The sequence below is a fragment of the Chrysochloris asiatica genome, unplaced genomic scaffold (assembly GCF_000296735.1).
Source record: "Chrysochloris asiatica unplaced genomic scaffold, ChrAsi1.0 scaffold00280, whole genome shotgun sequence".
Classification (NCBI taxonomy): domain Eukaryota; kingdom Metazoa; phylum Chordata; class Mammalia; order Afrosoricida; family Chrysochloridae; genus Chrysochloris; species Chrysochloris asiatica.
This window is the reverse complement of record NW_006408798.1, coordinates 217,622-233,668: the sequence shown is the minus strand read 5'-3', so window position 1 is coordinate 233,668 and position 16,047 is coordinate 217,622. Positions and strand designations below refer to the sequence as shown.

Here is a 16,047-nt window from a genome sequence, read left to right as displayed (position 1 = left end):
TTTTTTTTTTTTTACAGGAAAATTTTCTCATTTCTCTCTTCATTGTCAATACCCTTCATGTAACTTCAAATTATGGGCCTACTTGATCTTTGTGTAGTACTGGCAAATTTATACATTTTATTTCTAAGCCCCACCCAATTTTAATGATAGGAAAGACAGTTCTACAGATTGATGAATGATTGTAAGAGCTGAAACAAAAATGGAATTTAGACTATGAGAAAAATAATGTTTTGACCTAATTCTGATCCAAATGCCAGTTCTCTAAAACCTCAGTCCTGTCCATTTCTATTTAAATTATGTGGTTTTAAGAAAGAAGGAGTGATTAATAGAGATGAATCACCTTTGGATTTGCAACATTCCTAAAAAAAAAAAAAAAAAAAAAAAGACACTCAATAAAGTAGGAACTGAAGGGAAATTCTCAACACAATTAAGAAAAAAAAAAAAAAAAAAATAGAGACTAAAGTCCTGATGATATAAACCAGTTGATAGCCATCTTCAGTATTGAAGGTGCTCACTGAATCTTCCTTTGATTCTTTTCTTGGAAGAGGTTATCAGTTTCAATCTTCAGAAGGCTCTGAGTATCTGCGAGGAGCTTTTTTCCAGTCAGAAGGAAATCCACTCCTTCAACATTTCCTCATAACAGAGATTCTTTGAAGAAGCATCATCTTCTGCTTCTTTTGTTCCACCCTAGTACTACTTCCTATTTTAGGAATATCATCCATTTGGGCTAGATTTGGGGTCATTCAAGCATATTATACAGTCATCAATTCTATTGTAAAGCAAGAAACTTTCCTACCACCACAGGCATACAGTACAACTGTGATACATTTTATATAACAAGGACAGGTGAAAAATTTAAGAACATTTATTTTCAGATGTTAAGATTTAGAAGAGCCTCTTACAGATACAACTAGGGAATCAATGATGACTGAACCCTAGCAATGATTTTGGCAAAATGTAAACACTTAATGCTTTGATTTGTTTTAGACATTGTGTTTTAGAATATGAAGACAAAATGGGGGGGGGGAAGCATTTATCTCTGCTCTTTAATTTTAGAATGTGTTGTGGAAGGTATTCTATCCTGTTGTTTTTGTTAGGTGCCATTGAGTCGATACTGACTCATAGTGACCCTATGCACAAATCTGAGGTCGAATTTCAAGTTCAAGAGATGTTGAGTTTTCCTGAAATTTTAGACGTTAATATAACCACATCATCCTAATCATATAAAAATGTATATAAATGATCACACACAAATGTGCTGGAAGAGACTTCTTTCAAGAGTTAAAAAGCAAAGCTGTCACTCTGAAGAGTAAAGTGCACCTGTCTCAAACCATATCCTTTTCAATCACCATGTCCTTTATAATGTATGTGTAATCTGAACAATGAATAAGGAAGATCAAAGAAAAATTGATGTCTTTGAATTATGGTGTTGGTATATTCTTTTCAGAAGAATGAACTTGAAATAAGTATAACCAGATGCTCTTTAGATGTGAGGATGGCAAAACATGTTTTCATATAATTTGGACATGTTATCAGGACGGACAAATCTCAGAAGTGGATTATCATGGTTGGAAAAGTATAGGGTCAGCGAAAAATAGGAAGCCCTTCAACAAGATTCACTGACACACTCGCTGCAACAATAGGTTCAAGTTTAGTAATGATAAGCATAGTAATGATTGTGAGGATGGTATAGGACCAGACATTGTTTCATTATGATATAGGTACGGTCACGAAGAGTTGAAACCAACTGGACAGCACCTAACAACAAAAAGCACTCTTCACTTATTGACTATCTCATTATCCAACACTTCACATCTTATATGTGTTGGAAGAAGTGCAGCCAGAGTGTCCTTGGAGGCCAGGATGGCCAAACTTCATCTCTCATACTTTGGACATATTGTCAGGAAAGACCAGTCACTGGAGAAGGATATCATGTTTCGTAAGGTGGATGGTCAGATAAAAAGAGGAAGACCCCCAGCGAGATGGATTGGCAAGTGGCAGCATCAGTGGGCTCAAGCATGCAACAATAGTGAGAGGTTGGCCCAGAATCGGGCAGTTTTTCATTCTGTTGTTCAGAGCATCACTATGAGTCGGTACCAACTTGATTGTACCTAACAACAACAACACAATAATAGAAAATCTACTATCAACTATTTTGTGCATTAATGATGTACATCTGGCAGTAATCAACACCAAGAAGACAGAGTAAAGCTATCAGTGATGTGTAAATGTTAATATTCTGTGTCAGCTTGGTTAGACCATGACTCTCCATGGTTTTCAGTTATGTAATGATGCAATCTAGCAATTATGTAATGATGTAATTTGGCAGTTATGTAACATAGTAATTCTCCAATTTGCGATCTTGATCTTGTACGGGCATCCTTTACTTTTACATGTCACCAATGTTTGCATAATGGTCTGTTTTTTGATACCTAACCACATTGATAAGTTAGAAGTGGGTGTACACACACACACACACACATACACACACATACACACACAGAAAATATGTGGCCTGCCCAATGCAATGCAGCTAGTAATTGGCGAGTCAAGACTTGCACCCCTATCTACCTAGATCCAAAGCAAGTTTCTTGTCTACATAAGTAGTTACAAAGGCAGAAAAATAATCAGATTTCCTGAATCCCAGTCCTTTCTGATAAACCATGATAGGACCTGAGTTTTCTAACGTACAACAGCAATGTAATTTGAATTTAGTCTCCATGACCATTAATTTTACAGAACCATGGATAAGTACACAGTTAATCACCTTGTTATATAAAACCAATCTTGAAATCAATGATTGTATTTTTTATAAGAAATAAATTATCTCTTGGGAAGAAAAGAAAAGAAAAGCTCTGGCTTTGATGCTTTTCAGAATACTGGAAATTCCAAAGTTGGCCAGCCTTGACAAGTTTTCTGGCACAAACTTAAAAGGACCTTTGCTCCCACGGAGTCCAAAAATTTCCTTCTAGATGTGTGGATACCATAAGTATTGGAATCAAACCTTCTAACTCTGGCTTCAGTCATCTTTATACAATTTTTCAGCTGCTTACTTTAGTTGGTAGAATAAAAATTAAACTGGTAGACAAAGAAATCACTAATAAAACGAAAGAATGGAGTAAGTAAGAACTCCCTCTAGGAAATTTTTAAATTTATATATTTAGAACTTATTAAATACTTTCTTTCTTCTTTTCTTCTTGAAAGACTAAGTAGTCAGACAGTATGAGAATAAACTGAACACAGGAGAAAATTGATAGAGACAAAGATTTTAGACAGATATTTGGGAATGATGGAATATGGAAAGCTACACTTTGAGTCTGTAATATTTTTTAGCATTATGATGTTGTGATTAGAATATAAAATTAGGCTTTAGAATGGAAAATAATTTATAGATTGAGAATTGAAAGTATTTTATTAATATAAGCTTTGATTCCAAAATGCTTCTGCTTTTACTAATATGTGACTGAGAAGCAATGTCTGGAGAAGAAAGAATGTTGAACTTGACATCTGCTTTCAAATGTTAGCTCTGACGTTTACATCTAAACTGTGTATTGCTGGGAAAGTAATTGCTCCTTCTGTGAGTTTCTATTTCTCTATGAAGTCTACGTGAGAACTCTGATAGGTTATTCTTTAAAATTATCCAACTCTAATTAATGTATGAATCTGTGACACTGAATTCAGAAATTTCAATACAGCAAATGAAAGCAACAGGAACCATAGGTTCTTACTATAAGAAGCTTCCTCTAGATATGGAAATCTTTACATGAATGACAGGACAAGCAATCTATCTTCTTTTCCCCTCCCTTTCCAGTTCTGAAGGAGACCGGCTCGAAGCATGCCTGGCTATGAGGCAGTGTGTCTTTTGTTGCTCAGGATTTCAGATCTTGTATAGGATTACAGGGAATTCAATTTTGAGAAGGGTCCTTGGAACCAATATGTTCTTTTCTGGGGAAGATAGCATGAAAGCACATTATTACTTTAGAAATTATCTGTTGAAATCTGCTACCATGACAGGATCTTTATAGGATGGAAGATAGACTAGTGTGGCTCATGACCTTGTAAAACTGGTTTTTAAATTTTGCCTCATGATGTGATGTAAACAATTGTGCTCATATAAAAGTAAGCTGCATCTCCACAGGTTCAGTCTTTGAGCAACAGCTGAGTAATCCACGGAGCCAACTTGTAGCCTGCTTACATCATCTTCATCATGAAGATTATGATAGTGCCAATGTTTCTGACCCTGGCTCTTTGCCTCATACAAGGTAAGTGATTTGCATTAAATCTAAGCTTCTTTCTATGCATCTCACGCCCTGGAGAATATAAAATAAAAGTAATGATAATAAATATTAAAATATCCTGGTATACTCAGAACTTGGGAAAATCATATATGTGGATCTACAACCATGCTGTCCTCTTTGGAAATGGCAAACAGTTTAAGATAATCTAAATCCTTCCATTGCTTCTGAGTCAGTTCTAAAAAAAAGTAATACATTATTCTTCATTGTCCTCTTTGCAACCATGTCAATTCATACTGTGGTACATATTTTCAATATTATATATAAGCAGTATATACATATCAAAGGTATACAATTTTAAAAACTAATTAAATCATTTGTTTATTTTTAAGCAGTTGTACCTTGCAGCATATTTTAATTGTGGGATTTCAAATCCTAAATGAATTGAAAGTATTTCTCTTAAAGCATGAAGGACTTGTGTGTGCTATAGGAATAGGTTTTGGCATTTGTTATTTGATTTTGAGGGGAACAAAGTCCCTAGACTTATCTTTCTCTGAAGCATTTATATATTGTAAAGAGAATCTCAGAGATGGGAAGTTGATGAGCTCACTAGCTACATGTTGTCCACTCTCCTAATGTAAGCATATATAGATACAGAAAAGAGTCTGTTAATCAGAGTGTGTAATTGTTGTTGTTAAGTAAGTTCATAGTGACCCAGTATAGGGTTTCTGAGTCGTAGTTGGTACATTTGGACCACTGGCCTTGCGGTTAGCAGTCTGGTGTTTATCAGTGGCACGCCAGTAATATGGATTTTTGCCAGATAGATCATTTTTGTAGCAGTAAAGAGAGGCAGTATAGTCACTAGAATACAGAAAATGACATTTTATGTGTACACACATACATACAAATGATATTATACCGTCATTGTGCTGTATTACATTTTAAAGTATATTGTAATTGATATTTTGTATTTTATATTTTTCAGTGAAAAGTCATATATTATGCTATGAAAATCTGCCAGACATTACTGTGAAAGTACGTTTTAAAATTCTGTGCTGTGAAGGATCAGAAAGTATATACCTATTATTTTCAAAGTAATTGGATCTTTATGAGTTATTAGACTTTTGGGAGTAAATATGCTGATTTCTTGGAGCAATGCTCTTATTTTAGTTGTCATATTAAATGTTAATGTGTTCTAAAACAAGTTGTGGTTTAGCAACATATTGACATTGAAGCAATCAGGACACTTCACTGAATGAATGATTTGTTTTATTTATTAACTGTTTTGCATTCACTTAACTTTGGTTTCTGTATTTTCATCCCAGATGCTGCCAGTGAGGATGAAAATCAGGTTAGTCCTGCTTTCTCTGTTCATTGATTTGATTCCAAAATCCCTAAAGAAAAATTGTTTGTAGCCAACACCTACAGTTAATAATACACACATATTATCCTGGTAGGTAGTAATAGCATTTGCTAAAAACACAAAAACAGGTCTTTATGAATCAAGACATGAATCACACACAGAGAAAAACCAAGGAATTAATGATGATGCATTTCTCCAAGAGGCAGTCTACCATCCTAAAGCTGTATTTTATATTCCATAAATAAATAAAAAATGAAATCAGCTGGTAGATTACTATCATTCAGTATAACATCTGAACAAACCAGGACACACACAGGAAACTAAAGATAATAAAGCTGTAATTGTAACATAAAATGAGATTATCTGTATCTTAAGGACAATGCCTATATTTCATTCACTGCATATTTATTGAACATCTATTATGTGTTAGCCATTCTTTGAGATGTTGGCAATGTTCTAAGTAAATAGAGGGGAATCTCTGACTTCATGGTATTTATGTTCTAGTGAAGGAAAACAGGTAAGTTACTAAGTACATGAGTGACATGTCATCCTCTACATTAAATGATGATTCATGCTAGAAGGAAAGCAATGCAGGATGGAGGATGGGAATGGCTGTGTATGGAGATGGTATCAGTTCTAATTAGGCTAGTCAGGGAAGTTCTCACTGACAAGATGGCATCAAAACAGCAATTTGGAGGTGATGAGAGAGAGAGAGAGCTGTGCAACTTAGAGCCCACTAGGCAGAGACACCAGCAGCAGCAGGCACACTGAGGTAGAAGGGTGCGTTAGCAACTCTCAGAGCAATAAAAGAATAATTTCCTATAGCCTAATTAAAAAAAAAATATCTTTGAAATAGATTAAAAGGGACAATTGCATACATACACACCTATTATTATCCCATTAATGCAGAGCTAGGTATGTAGCACATTTGTTTATGTCTCTCAAAGTCCATGAATATGAAAATAATAATAATTTTAAAAAGTTAAATTATTCTTTTCTACATGGAAGCTCTTAGAACCAGGATTACAACAATCTCTTACTACATGCTAATGTAGCAGTTTTACAACAGAAACTTCCTATAGGAATATTCCAGATAATTTTACCAATATTATTTCTTCTAAGTCTGATAATTAAGGAGAGGTACAGAAAGTACTCTGGACTCCTGTGCTTTGGACTCCTGGTGTGGTACTGTAGGAGCTGCGCTGGACTGCAACCCACAAGGTCTGCAGTTCAAACCCACCAGCTGATCCTCGGAAACGCTATACAGGGTTGATGTGAGTCAGAACCTGTTTGACAATGCTTCATGACAACTGAAAGTACCATAGACTAAAAGAGAAGCCTGTATTTTTGTGCAAGCCTTTCAGGACGCATATTCATTTGGGATATATTAGCAAAATGAAGGGTATCATATATTCTCACAGTGTCATGGTTTTCTGTTGTAGATCAGTAAGAATTGATGATGGATTTGGGTGGGTGTTTAGAAAAATTTACACTATCCTTTTCTTAACATTAAAGTGTGTTTCACAGAAAAGTGATCTAAAAACATAAGTTTAACTACCACTTATGGTGGCATAAGCAAGAATTTAAAGAAAACAATTTCTCTAGAAACATTTGTGATACTAATTTATGAATATTTTGGCATAAATGAAAACTCTATTTAGTGTTTCTTATAGTGTTAGCATCTTTGTTATTTTTTAAAGTTCATTAGCTTAGGTTCTTTCAGGCACCATAAAAGTCCTGTTGAGTGTTATAAACATGAGCCAGGATAGCATGGAAAAGTAATGTAATAATCTGAAAGGATTCCATCACAACAAAGTTATTATGAAGCCCAAGGCAAACTTGTTAGTGCTTTAACATTTGTATTTTGTGATAGTAGCTGCTAGGGGCTTTATTATGGTGTCTGGGCAGAAATAACCTAGGACAACAAATTAAATCACAACCAGTGGGGAAGATCTTGTCTGTAGAGGGCTCTAGTGTTTTCAAGACATGTGGAGAAAAACATTAACAATAACAGCAATAATAATAACCCCAAAATAAACCAAAGCAAAAACAAGGGGCTAGAAGTTAGACTGCAGTTAGACAATTGCTAAAAAGTCATTTCCCTACCTCAGGATGACTTTTTGTTTCAGATCGTCTCCTATTTACAACCACTCTATTATAGTAAAAAGGAGGATATCCGATTTCCCACAGTAATTAGAAATAATGAAAACAACTACTGCTTTCCAATTTTATGGTCTCCTGTTTCCTGAGAGAATAAATTGGATTATTTTGTGATACACCCAAAATACTACTGAGTCCCATTGGAGTTAATAACTAGTTAAACACTGTAAGTTTCTTAACTTACTCTCCGAACTTTAGTTTGCTTATTTGTAAAAAAGAGAGTCTTTGTAGAAACTAAGGTGTCATCTAATTGAGGAAATCCAACTCAGGAATGACTCTGATTTATGCTATGACTTTTTTTCATCAACCAACAAAAATTATGTAGAACTTCATTCCAGTGAGTATTTGTCCTCAATATTTCTCTAAGACCTCCCTCACAAGGTAGTATTGCTATTACTAAAACACCAGGCTCTTTTCTGATTTTATAAATTTCTTATCTAGACTTTTTAGAATCAGTTATAGCTGGCAAGCTAAGCAGAAACTTCCATAGCTGGCATAGGTAACTATATAATCAGAGACCAGGAGTTTATGAGGTCCAGTTCTCAATCTGTTGTAGATATCATTACTGTCCTGCTCAGATAAGATCACTAGGTAAAGAAAATTCGCTTAAACACATTTTAGTAGGTCACCCTTAGAAAAAATCCCCCAGGACTGGTCTCAGATACCATTTAGTTTTTCTTCTTCACCATTAATAATTCTGTGATTCGCTCCGATTAGTTTCCCATTTATAAAAGGATAGGTTATATACATCATTGTCCAAGCATCCTTCAGGCAAGGACTCTCCTATGTTATCTGCTGGTGTGTCCACAGCACCTAGCAAATAAATGCCTGTAACATTATAATCTTATAATGCATGTTAACTTATTGATGAATTATTATAAAGATGCAGTGGGCTAAATGAAATTCTATTAAAAATGTCCTTTGCAAGAGGCTTTATTATTGGTCAGAGTTTGAATGAAATCTTTTTGTGCTGAAAACTTTTACACAGGTTTTTTTTCTATTTTATTAACACACACACACAAAATAAACGTCTTTGAAATTTAAAGCCTTACTATAAAGAACCATTAGATTTTCTAAGTCAGTTAGGAATCTAATATTTTAAGTCATTATCTCACCAAGTTATGTAAATACACCATTAATTTTTAGCAATTGGAAGAGTGAGTGACACATTACATGCATTTACTAAATATGTTGTTGTTGTTGTTAAGTGCTGTTGAGTTGGTTCCGACCCATAGCGACCCTGTACAGGGTTTCCGAGGGTGTAAATCTTTATGGGAGTAGAAAGCCTCATCTTTTTCCCACAGAGTAGCTGGTAGTTTCGAACTGCTGACCTTAAGGTTCATAGCCCGATTCATAACCACTACACTACCAGAGCTCCTTTTACTAAATTACTAAATATATATTGAATTAAATAATGAATGAATAAACAGAAAGAACCCTCACTTGCAAGATCTAATGCCCTGTTCTATAATTTCAAATCACGTTTACTCTGACACCTATACTTGACACAGTGCTACCACTAGCATTTACAAACAACAACAACAACAACAACAAAACAACATCTAATTTTAGCAGCACACATCTTGTATGACGTTCCATACAATGGTAACACTGTACTTTTAGGAGAATGTGGCAAAAACAATATAAAGAAGGAAAAAGAGACAGAAAGAAAGAAAAGTAAGATAGGTTTAAGTACGTTTTCTAAAAACTATAGAGAACCGCCATAGGATTACAAAGTTTAATTCCAGTAGATACCAGTTGTGGTGGTGGCAGGATAGGGGCGGAGTGCTTTAAAGAAAAAACAATACAGATTTGTTCAATAATTAATGGTTCAGTTTCACCCAGGGACTTGGAGCAATGAAGGGGCCTTGAAACTTAAGCTTCATTAGCTTTATAGTAAAGGTTCATAGGCATATGAAATATCAAAAACCTTTGATTCCTTCCAAAAAAGGAAGAACCTTGCTTGTTTTGTTCACCATGCTATCACCAGTGTTTGATACCTGATAGTCATTTATTGTACGTCTGGTAGAAATATGTTTTCTAAACATATGTGATCAAGAAATAGTGTTTTCATTTAGCAACTACTGATATTTCTGGGAGTTGGTATCTTGCAATGCATCCTTTTGGAAATGTTGGCAGAGGCACCTTAATTTCCTAGGCTCACACACTTTATCAGTCTTCTAGGAACCCTTGCATATTCCTTTTTAAAGCATTTATTACTAGCCTACTGTCATTTGAACATGTTTTAAGAATAATAATATTAATAATAATCACAACAGCAACAACAGCACAAGCACTGGACAATAATAATAGAGGAGAAGGAAGATGAGATTCTGCTTACTGAACATCTACTAGGATTTACAGATTTAACATATTTAATTATCAGAAAACCTATAAAACGTTAATACTTATATGCCCTATTGCTGCAGATAGGATAACTGAGCTATTGCGAGGTTACTTGCTAAAGCTCTAGGAAAAATAAATGAGGACTCAGAGGCCTTCTGACTCCAAGTCCCGTGTACTTCCCGTTCCCCTAATTGTTTTAGACAAATGCTCAGTAGGTGTATATGCAATCTCCATGAGAAAAGCCAGATTCATTAATTTTGTTTTACTACTTGTGTCAACTGAGTGAGTGTCTTCCACATAAAGGTGGGTAGTGTGAACACTGCTCAAGGAAATTCTTAGAAATAAAAGTCTTGCTTTGATGAGATTTAAGTAAACAAAACTTTCTTTATCTTCTCCTCAGGAAACATGCAGTGAATTTCGAGCACTGATGAAAGCTGGAAGATTATTGTGTTTCCAGGATAAAAATCTTTTTCAAAGCCCTGATGGAATAATGTTTATCCAAAAATGTACCAGATGCAAAGTGATATTGTAAGTAACCATCCTCTTTCATCCAAGTTTCTAAGTTACCAGTTATTTTTTGACTACCAAACATATATATATATATATATAATTTCACATATATATATATATAATTTCACATATATATATATATTTCCTTTCAAATATATTTTTCTAAATCTATAAAGTTAAATGAAATGCTTAGCTGTTCACTCTGACACCTCCCACCAGATAAAGTCAGATTAATTGACACTTACCTGAAAGGTCTTAATTATTACTATAAGTGATAATCCCAAAGCATTCCAGAGGGTCCAGTATCAATTTTGCCTTATGCAACACTCTAGTCTTTTGTGAATGTAGTTACACTTTAAGCTTCCATGGCACTAGGGGGAAAAAAAAAATTAAAGAGAGAAAGCCAGCTTCCTTAGGCCTGTTAGAACCTGACTCTCTTGTACCCAGAGGCTGAGAAGAGCCCTTTGGGAATTACACCAGATACTTCTTGTAGCAGTAAACTACCAGATGGATTTAAGTAGTATAAACCCGTCTCTGTAAAGTGCCAGTGCCTTTTAAGTCTGGGATAAATGGTATTAAAAAAAAAAAAAAAAAAAAGTTGGACTAAAGGGTAGTTAGAAGGTTCGATTTCTCTGCAGCTCAAAAAGAATTGAGATCTTGGAGAGGTTAGTTAACTCACATCTATCTATCCAAAGCTTCTTAATTTGATTTCCCTCTCTTCCACTTAAGGAGGAAGGGGGTTAAACTAGCTATTAAAAATCTCCAAGCTACTGTGTCCTGATTGAGTTTTGAAGTGGGAAATCATCCTTACTTTCTAGCCATGGACAAAACATCAACACTGGTGACAAGCCAATACTAAGCTTACCTATTTAAGTGAATGATGTGAGAATTGCCTCTTTAAATGCTGGCTGGTGTGTGTGAGGGGATTTAATTTGACATAATCAATAACGCTGGGATCCGGAAGCTCTAATCACATGCATTACTTCTAGTGAAAAGACTGTGGGAAAAATGAGAAAACACAAGACAAAATTGAGCCTTGTTTTCTTGAAAGCTGATTGTAGACCAGCATTTGTATTATGTACTATAAAGCGGTTTTTTTTTTTGTTTTTTGTTTTTATCTTGGCCATTGGATGTTGCTTTCAATAGGAGACTCACACTATGAATGTAATACTGGAAAATAAATTACATTTATATGTGATTCTGAACAAAAGCACCTAAAGACCTATTGTTGTTGTTAAGTGCTGTGGAGTCAGTTCTGACCCATAGCGACCCTGTATAGGGTTTCCAAGGAGCAGCTGATGAGCTTGAAACGTTGAGTCAGTTCCGACCCATAATGACCCTGTATAAGGTTTCTGAGGAGCAGTTGGTGAGCTTGAAGCACGCACCTTGCGATTCAAATGGCTTTGCAGTCTGGTACATTAACCTACAGCGCCACACCAGGACTCCCCAAAAGACTTATAAGGTAGCTTATTTATCACTTTGAAGGTCATTGGCTCAATTATTATTTTTATTACCTATATCAGTTATGATGGAATCAAGCACATTTTTTTTTTTTTTAATCTGAAAAGCAGGAGGTTGTGCATGGGCTAAAAATGATGCCTAGATTGCTGAATGACCACATTTGAGAGAGGATAAATAATGACTTGTTCTCTAGGTCTCTCGAGACTGGAACAAATAAGGCATGCAGACTCACTAGGTTGTTAAAAGTTTTCACAGGAGGTAGTTTGCTAAGAAGCTAAAGGTAGAAATTCTTTGCATGATGAAACTCTCCGCAATAGAGTTTGAGATACTACTTAGCACTGCATAGAGACTTGTAGTATTGTGCTTCCTTCAAATTGTGACATGCCAGATTGGACTGAGAACAGCAATCAGTAGCACTTAAACAAGGCCAAATCAAGTTCACAGTGTAAGTTGTTATAAAAATTGAGTAAGCATGACTAAACTAATTTGTTGACCTCTTTCAGGGAAAAAGAAGCAAAATCTCAGAAAAAGGCCAAGCATTTGGCAAGAGTCACCAGGGCCATTGCCCCAGCAACGGTGAGACAATTTGGAGTCAACCTGTCATGTTGGCTTTAACATTTATGCTTGACTTTATTTAGGGTTATCTGTTTACTTTCTAATTACTAGGTCATATCTGATGTGAACTCGACTACTCAGAAGGGAGGAAACATGGGTGGGCTAAATATCTGGTATAGCTTGTCCATTTGCCCAACCCATTACTCAACTTTCCAAAAAGATTTGGGCCTTGACAAATGCTAAGAGGTGGAGTAAGCTAATGTGATGGGTGACTTCCGTGGCTACTGTTCATTTTTGCTGTCCTATTTTACTTCCAACGAAAGCTTTCCTGAGAACCTAAAACTAAGTTCCTATTCAAGTCCTTATTTACTGTCTGTGTCACTTGGGTAATGAATCTGCCTCTGGGTCTCAAAAGGAAGGATTGTAGTGTGAGTCAAATGAAAAACTAATTTTAAAAAATTGGTCATAGTGTTTGGCATGTGAACAGGCTCTAACTGCATTCCTTTCTTTGTCTCTTTTTCCACTTTCTACTTCTAATAGAGTTGCCTGTTGTATCCATTTTGTGGTTGAGATTTAGGCTGGTCATTGAGAGAATTGTTCTGTGGCAAAGTATAAAAGCATATTGAAAAAAAAGAGAATAAAACTACACAGATGTAGTCCACACCACCTTATAAATAAGAAAACGATGACCCAGACAGGGGAAAATATCTGGTTTACTGTGTCCCACAATAGGTTGACAAATCTTGAACTATATAACCAGACAGCCATGACAACAGGTTTTCTATGTGACTTCTTTCCTCTGTATCTTCTTTCTCTATTACCTTTCCTGGCCCTGACACATAATTAAAATGAACAGTCAGGACAAGGCACACCCAAATTGCTTAGAAAATCCCCAGTCTAACAAAGTAACCATCTTCCTTAGCAGTGTTGCTCTGGAATGCGTGAGAAGCCCAGCCTCTGCAGCTACCTACTCAACCAAATACTTCGTCTGGGCTCAACCAGTCTCACATTCAAAACAATGCATCTTATAATCACAATCACCACTTAATTGGTTAATAACTGAAAATCCTTCCTCTCTAGCAATAGGGAGAGGTTTCTGTGTGCTACAAAATTTATAAAGTCTAGGAAGCTTTACTGGTAACTTTCAAACCTGTCTTTGTCACATTTGGAGACAGGTTCACTTTATAACATCCCCTCTTTCCCCCATCTTTGTGTCCTTCATTAAAAACTGATGTATAAATAATTTTTAAAAATATTAAATACAAACTAGCCAACCAACCAATTAAACATACACACATATAAATCAATCCTGAGAAACCTGATACATGTTTTAATATAGTTATTTAGATGTTTCCATATCTAGATACTTACTAAGTTTTACTCTGAATAGGATTTTTAAGTAAAAAAAACTCATAGAATTTTTAAACTGTTATACTACCCTATTAATGTTATATGCTGGATTTATAATATTCACCTCTATAGGTGAGGATTTCTGTTCCCAAAAGGATGTATAGCCTTGGAAACCCTATGCAGGGTCTCTATGAGTTGAAACCAATTCAACAGCATACAACCACCACTGCTACCACCTTGTGATCTTACCGTCTCTGTCTGCTACCAAGAAAACTACTTATAAATCAAACATTTGGTTTGTGCATTTCAAATGATTTCTATCTAGATTTTTAGTTTTCTTTGTTTTAATGTAAGTGTACAAGGACTTCATTCTTCTTGGATCAACTATCAACACTCATGGAAGCAGCAGTCAAGAAATCAGATGACGTATTGCAGTAGAGCACAAGACCTTTTTAAAGTATTGAAGAGCAAAGATGTCAGCTTGAGGACTAAGGTGCGCCTGACCCAAGCCATGGTATTTTCAATAATCTCATATGCATGTGAAAGCTGGACAGTGAATCAGGAAGACTGTAGAAGAATTGATGCCTTTGAGTTATGGTGTTGGAGGAGGATATTGAAAGTGCCATGGGCTGCCAAAAGAACCAACAGATCTGTGATGGAAGAAGTGCAGCCAGAGTGCTCCTTGGAGGCCAGAATGGCCAAACTTTGTCCCTTATACTTTTGACATATTGTCAAGAGAAACCAGTCGCTGGAGAAGGATATCATGTTTGGTAAGGCAGAGGGTCAGAGAAAAAGAGGAAGACCCCCAGGGAGATGGATTGGCCAAGTGGCAGCATCGATGGACTCAAGCGTGGCAACAGTAGTGAGGTTGGCCCAGGACCAGGCAGTGTTTCGTTCTGTTGTACAAAGGGTCTCTGTGAGTTGGTACCGACTCGATGGCACCTAACAGCAACAACAACAACAACAACAACAACAACAACAACGAGACTGAGTAAAATCACCCCATGAGGTATTCTAGGCACCTGCTGTGGTGCTAAAGAATAATCACTGGAATTAAAACTACAAGATCAGCTGTTGAAATCCACCAGCTATTTCTTGGAAACCCTATACAGGGCTGCTATGAGATGGAACTGGCTCAATGGCATTTAACACCAACAACAACAATGATTACAAAAGCAGATATCTAGGTCTTTTTCCTTTGGAGCTTCTGGGTGGGGTCAATGCATCATCCTTTTGATTAGCAGCTGAATTTAATTGTACCATCATGGGTCTTTAGTCTTGGTAGTTATTATTGTTATTAAATACCATCTGGTTGTTTAGGACTCATAGCAACACTGTGTAAGGTTTTTGAGAGTGGCTAGTGGGTTGGAACCTTCAACTTGCAGTTAGCAATCCAGTGCCTATCCTACAGCACCATGCTAGGACTCCATAGTCTTGGTAGCACTGCCTCTACAATATATCCTAAATTTGAATGCATTTCACCATTTCCATTTCTAGCACCCTAGTCTAATCCTTCATAATTTCTGGCCTTTAACGTCTTTGGTCTATGCAGAGATTTTTGTTTTCTGACTGATTGATTATTCAGTACTTATCATGTATAAGGAGTTTTGGCACAGTACTACAGGATAATACACTGAACTCCAAGGTCATTTTGAACAGAAAGGTCAGTGGTTCAAACCCACCAGATGCTCATTGGAAACACTATGCAGAGTAGCTTTGAATTGGTGAGTGCCATCTGAGTTTCCTATTCTGCTTAGATTAGTTCACTGTTTCTAAAAAAATGCAAGTAACTCTGCCTATTAATCTCTTCTCAAAGTTGAATTATATATAGAGATTTGTATATAATATTTAACAACAACATACTTTATATATATATATATCTGGTAGTATAGTTACGAATCGGACTGCGAACCTCAAGGTCAGCACTTTGAAACTACAAGCTGTTCCGTGGGAAAAGATGAGGCATTCTACTCCTGTAAAGATTTACAGCCCTGGAAACACTGTACAGGATAGCTATGAGTGGGAACTGACTCCATGGCACATAACTACCACCATATATGTGTATGT

General features: G+C 35.9%; 1 protein-coding gene across 1 annotated transcript in view; it reads left to right on the top strand.

Annotated features, from left to right (window-relative positions):
- Positions 1–4,207: 4,207 nt before the first annotated feature.
- SPINK5 (serine peptidase inhibitor, Kazal type 5) overlaps positions 4,208–16,047 on the top strand; it is a 117,977-nt gene continuing 106,137 nt past the window's right edge. The window contains exons 1-4 of the mRNA XM_006874516.1: positions 4,208–4,262; positions 5,561–5,586; positions 10,505–10,632; positions 12,579–12,651. Of these exons, the coding sequence (XP_006874578.1) occupies positions 4,208–4,262; positions 5,561–5,586; positions 10,505–10,632; positions 12,579–12,651 (282 nt within the window). The remainder of the gene's footprint in view (positions 4,263–5,560; positions 5,587–10,504; positions 10,633–12,578; positions 12,652–16,047) is intronic.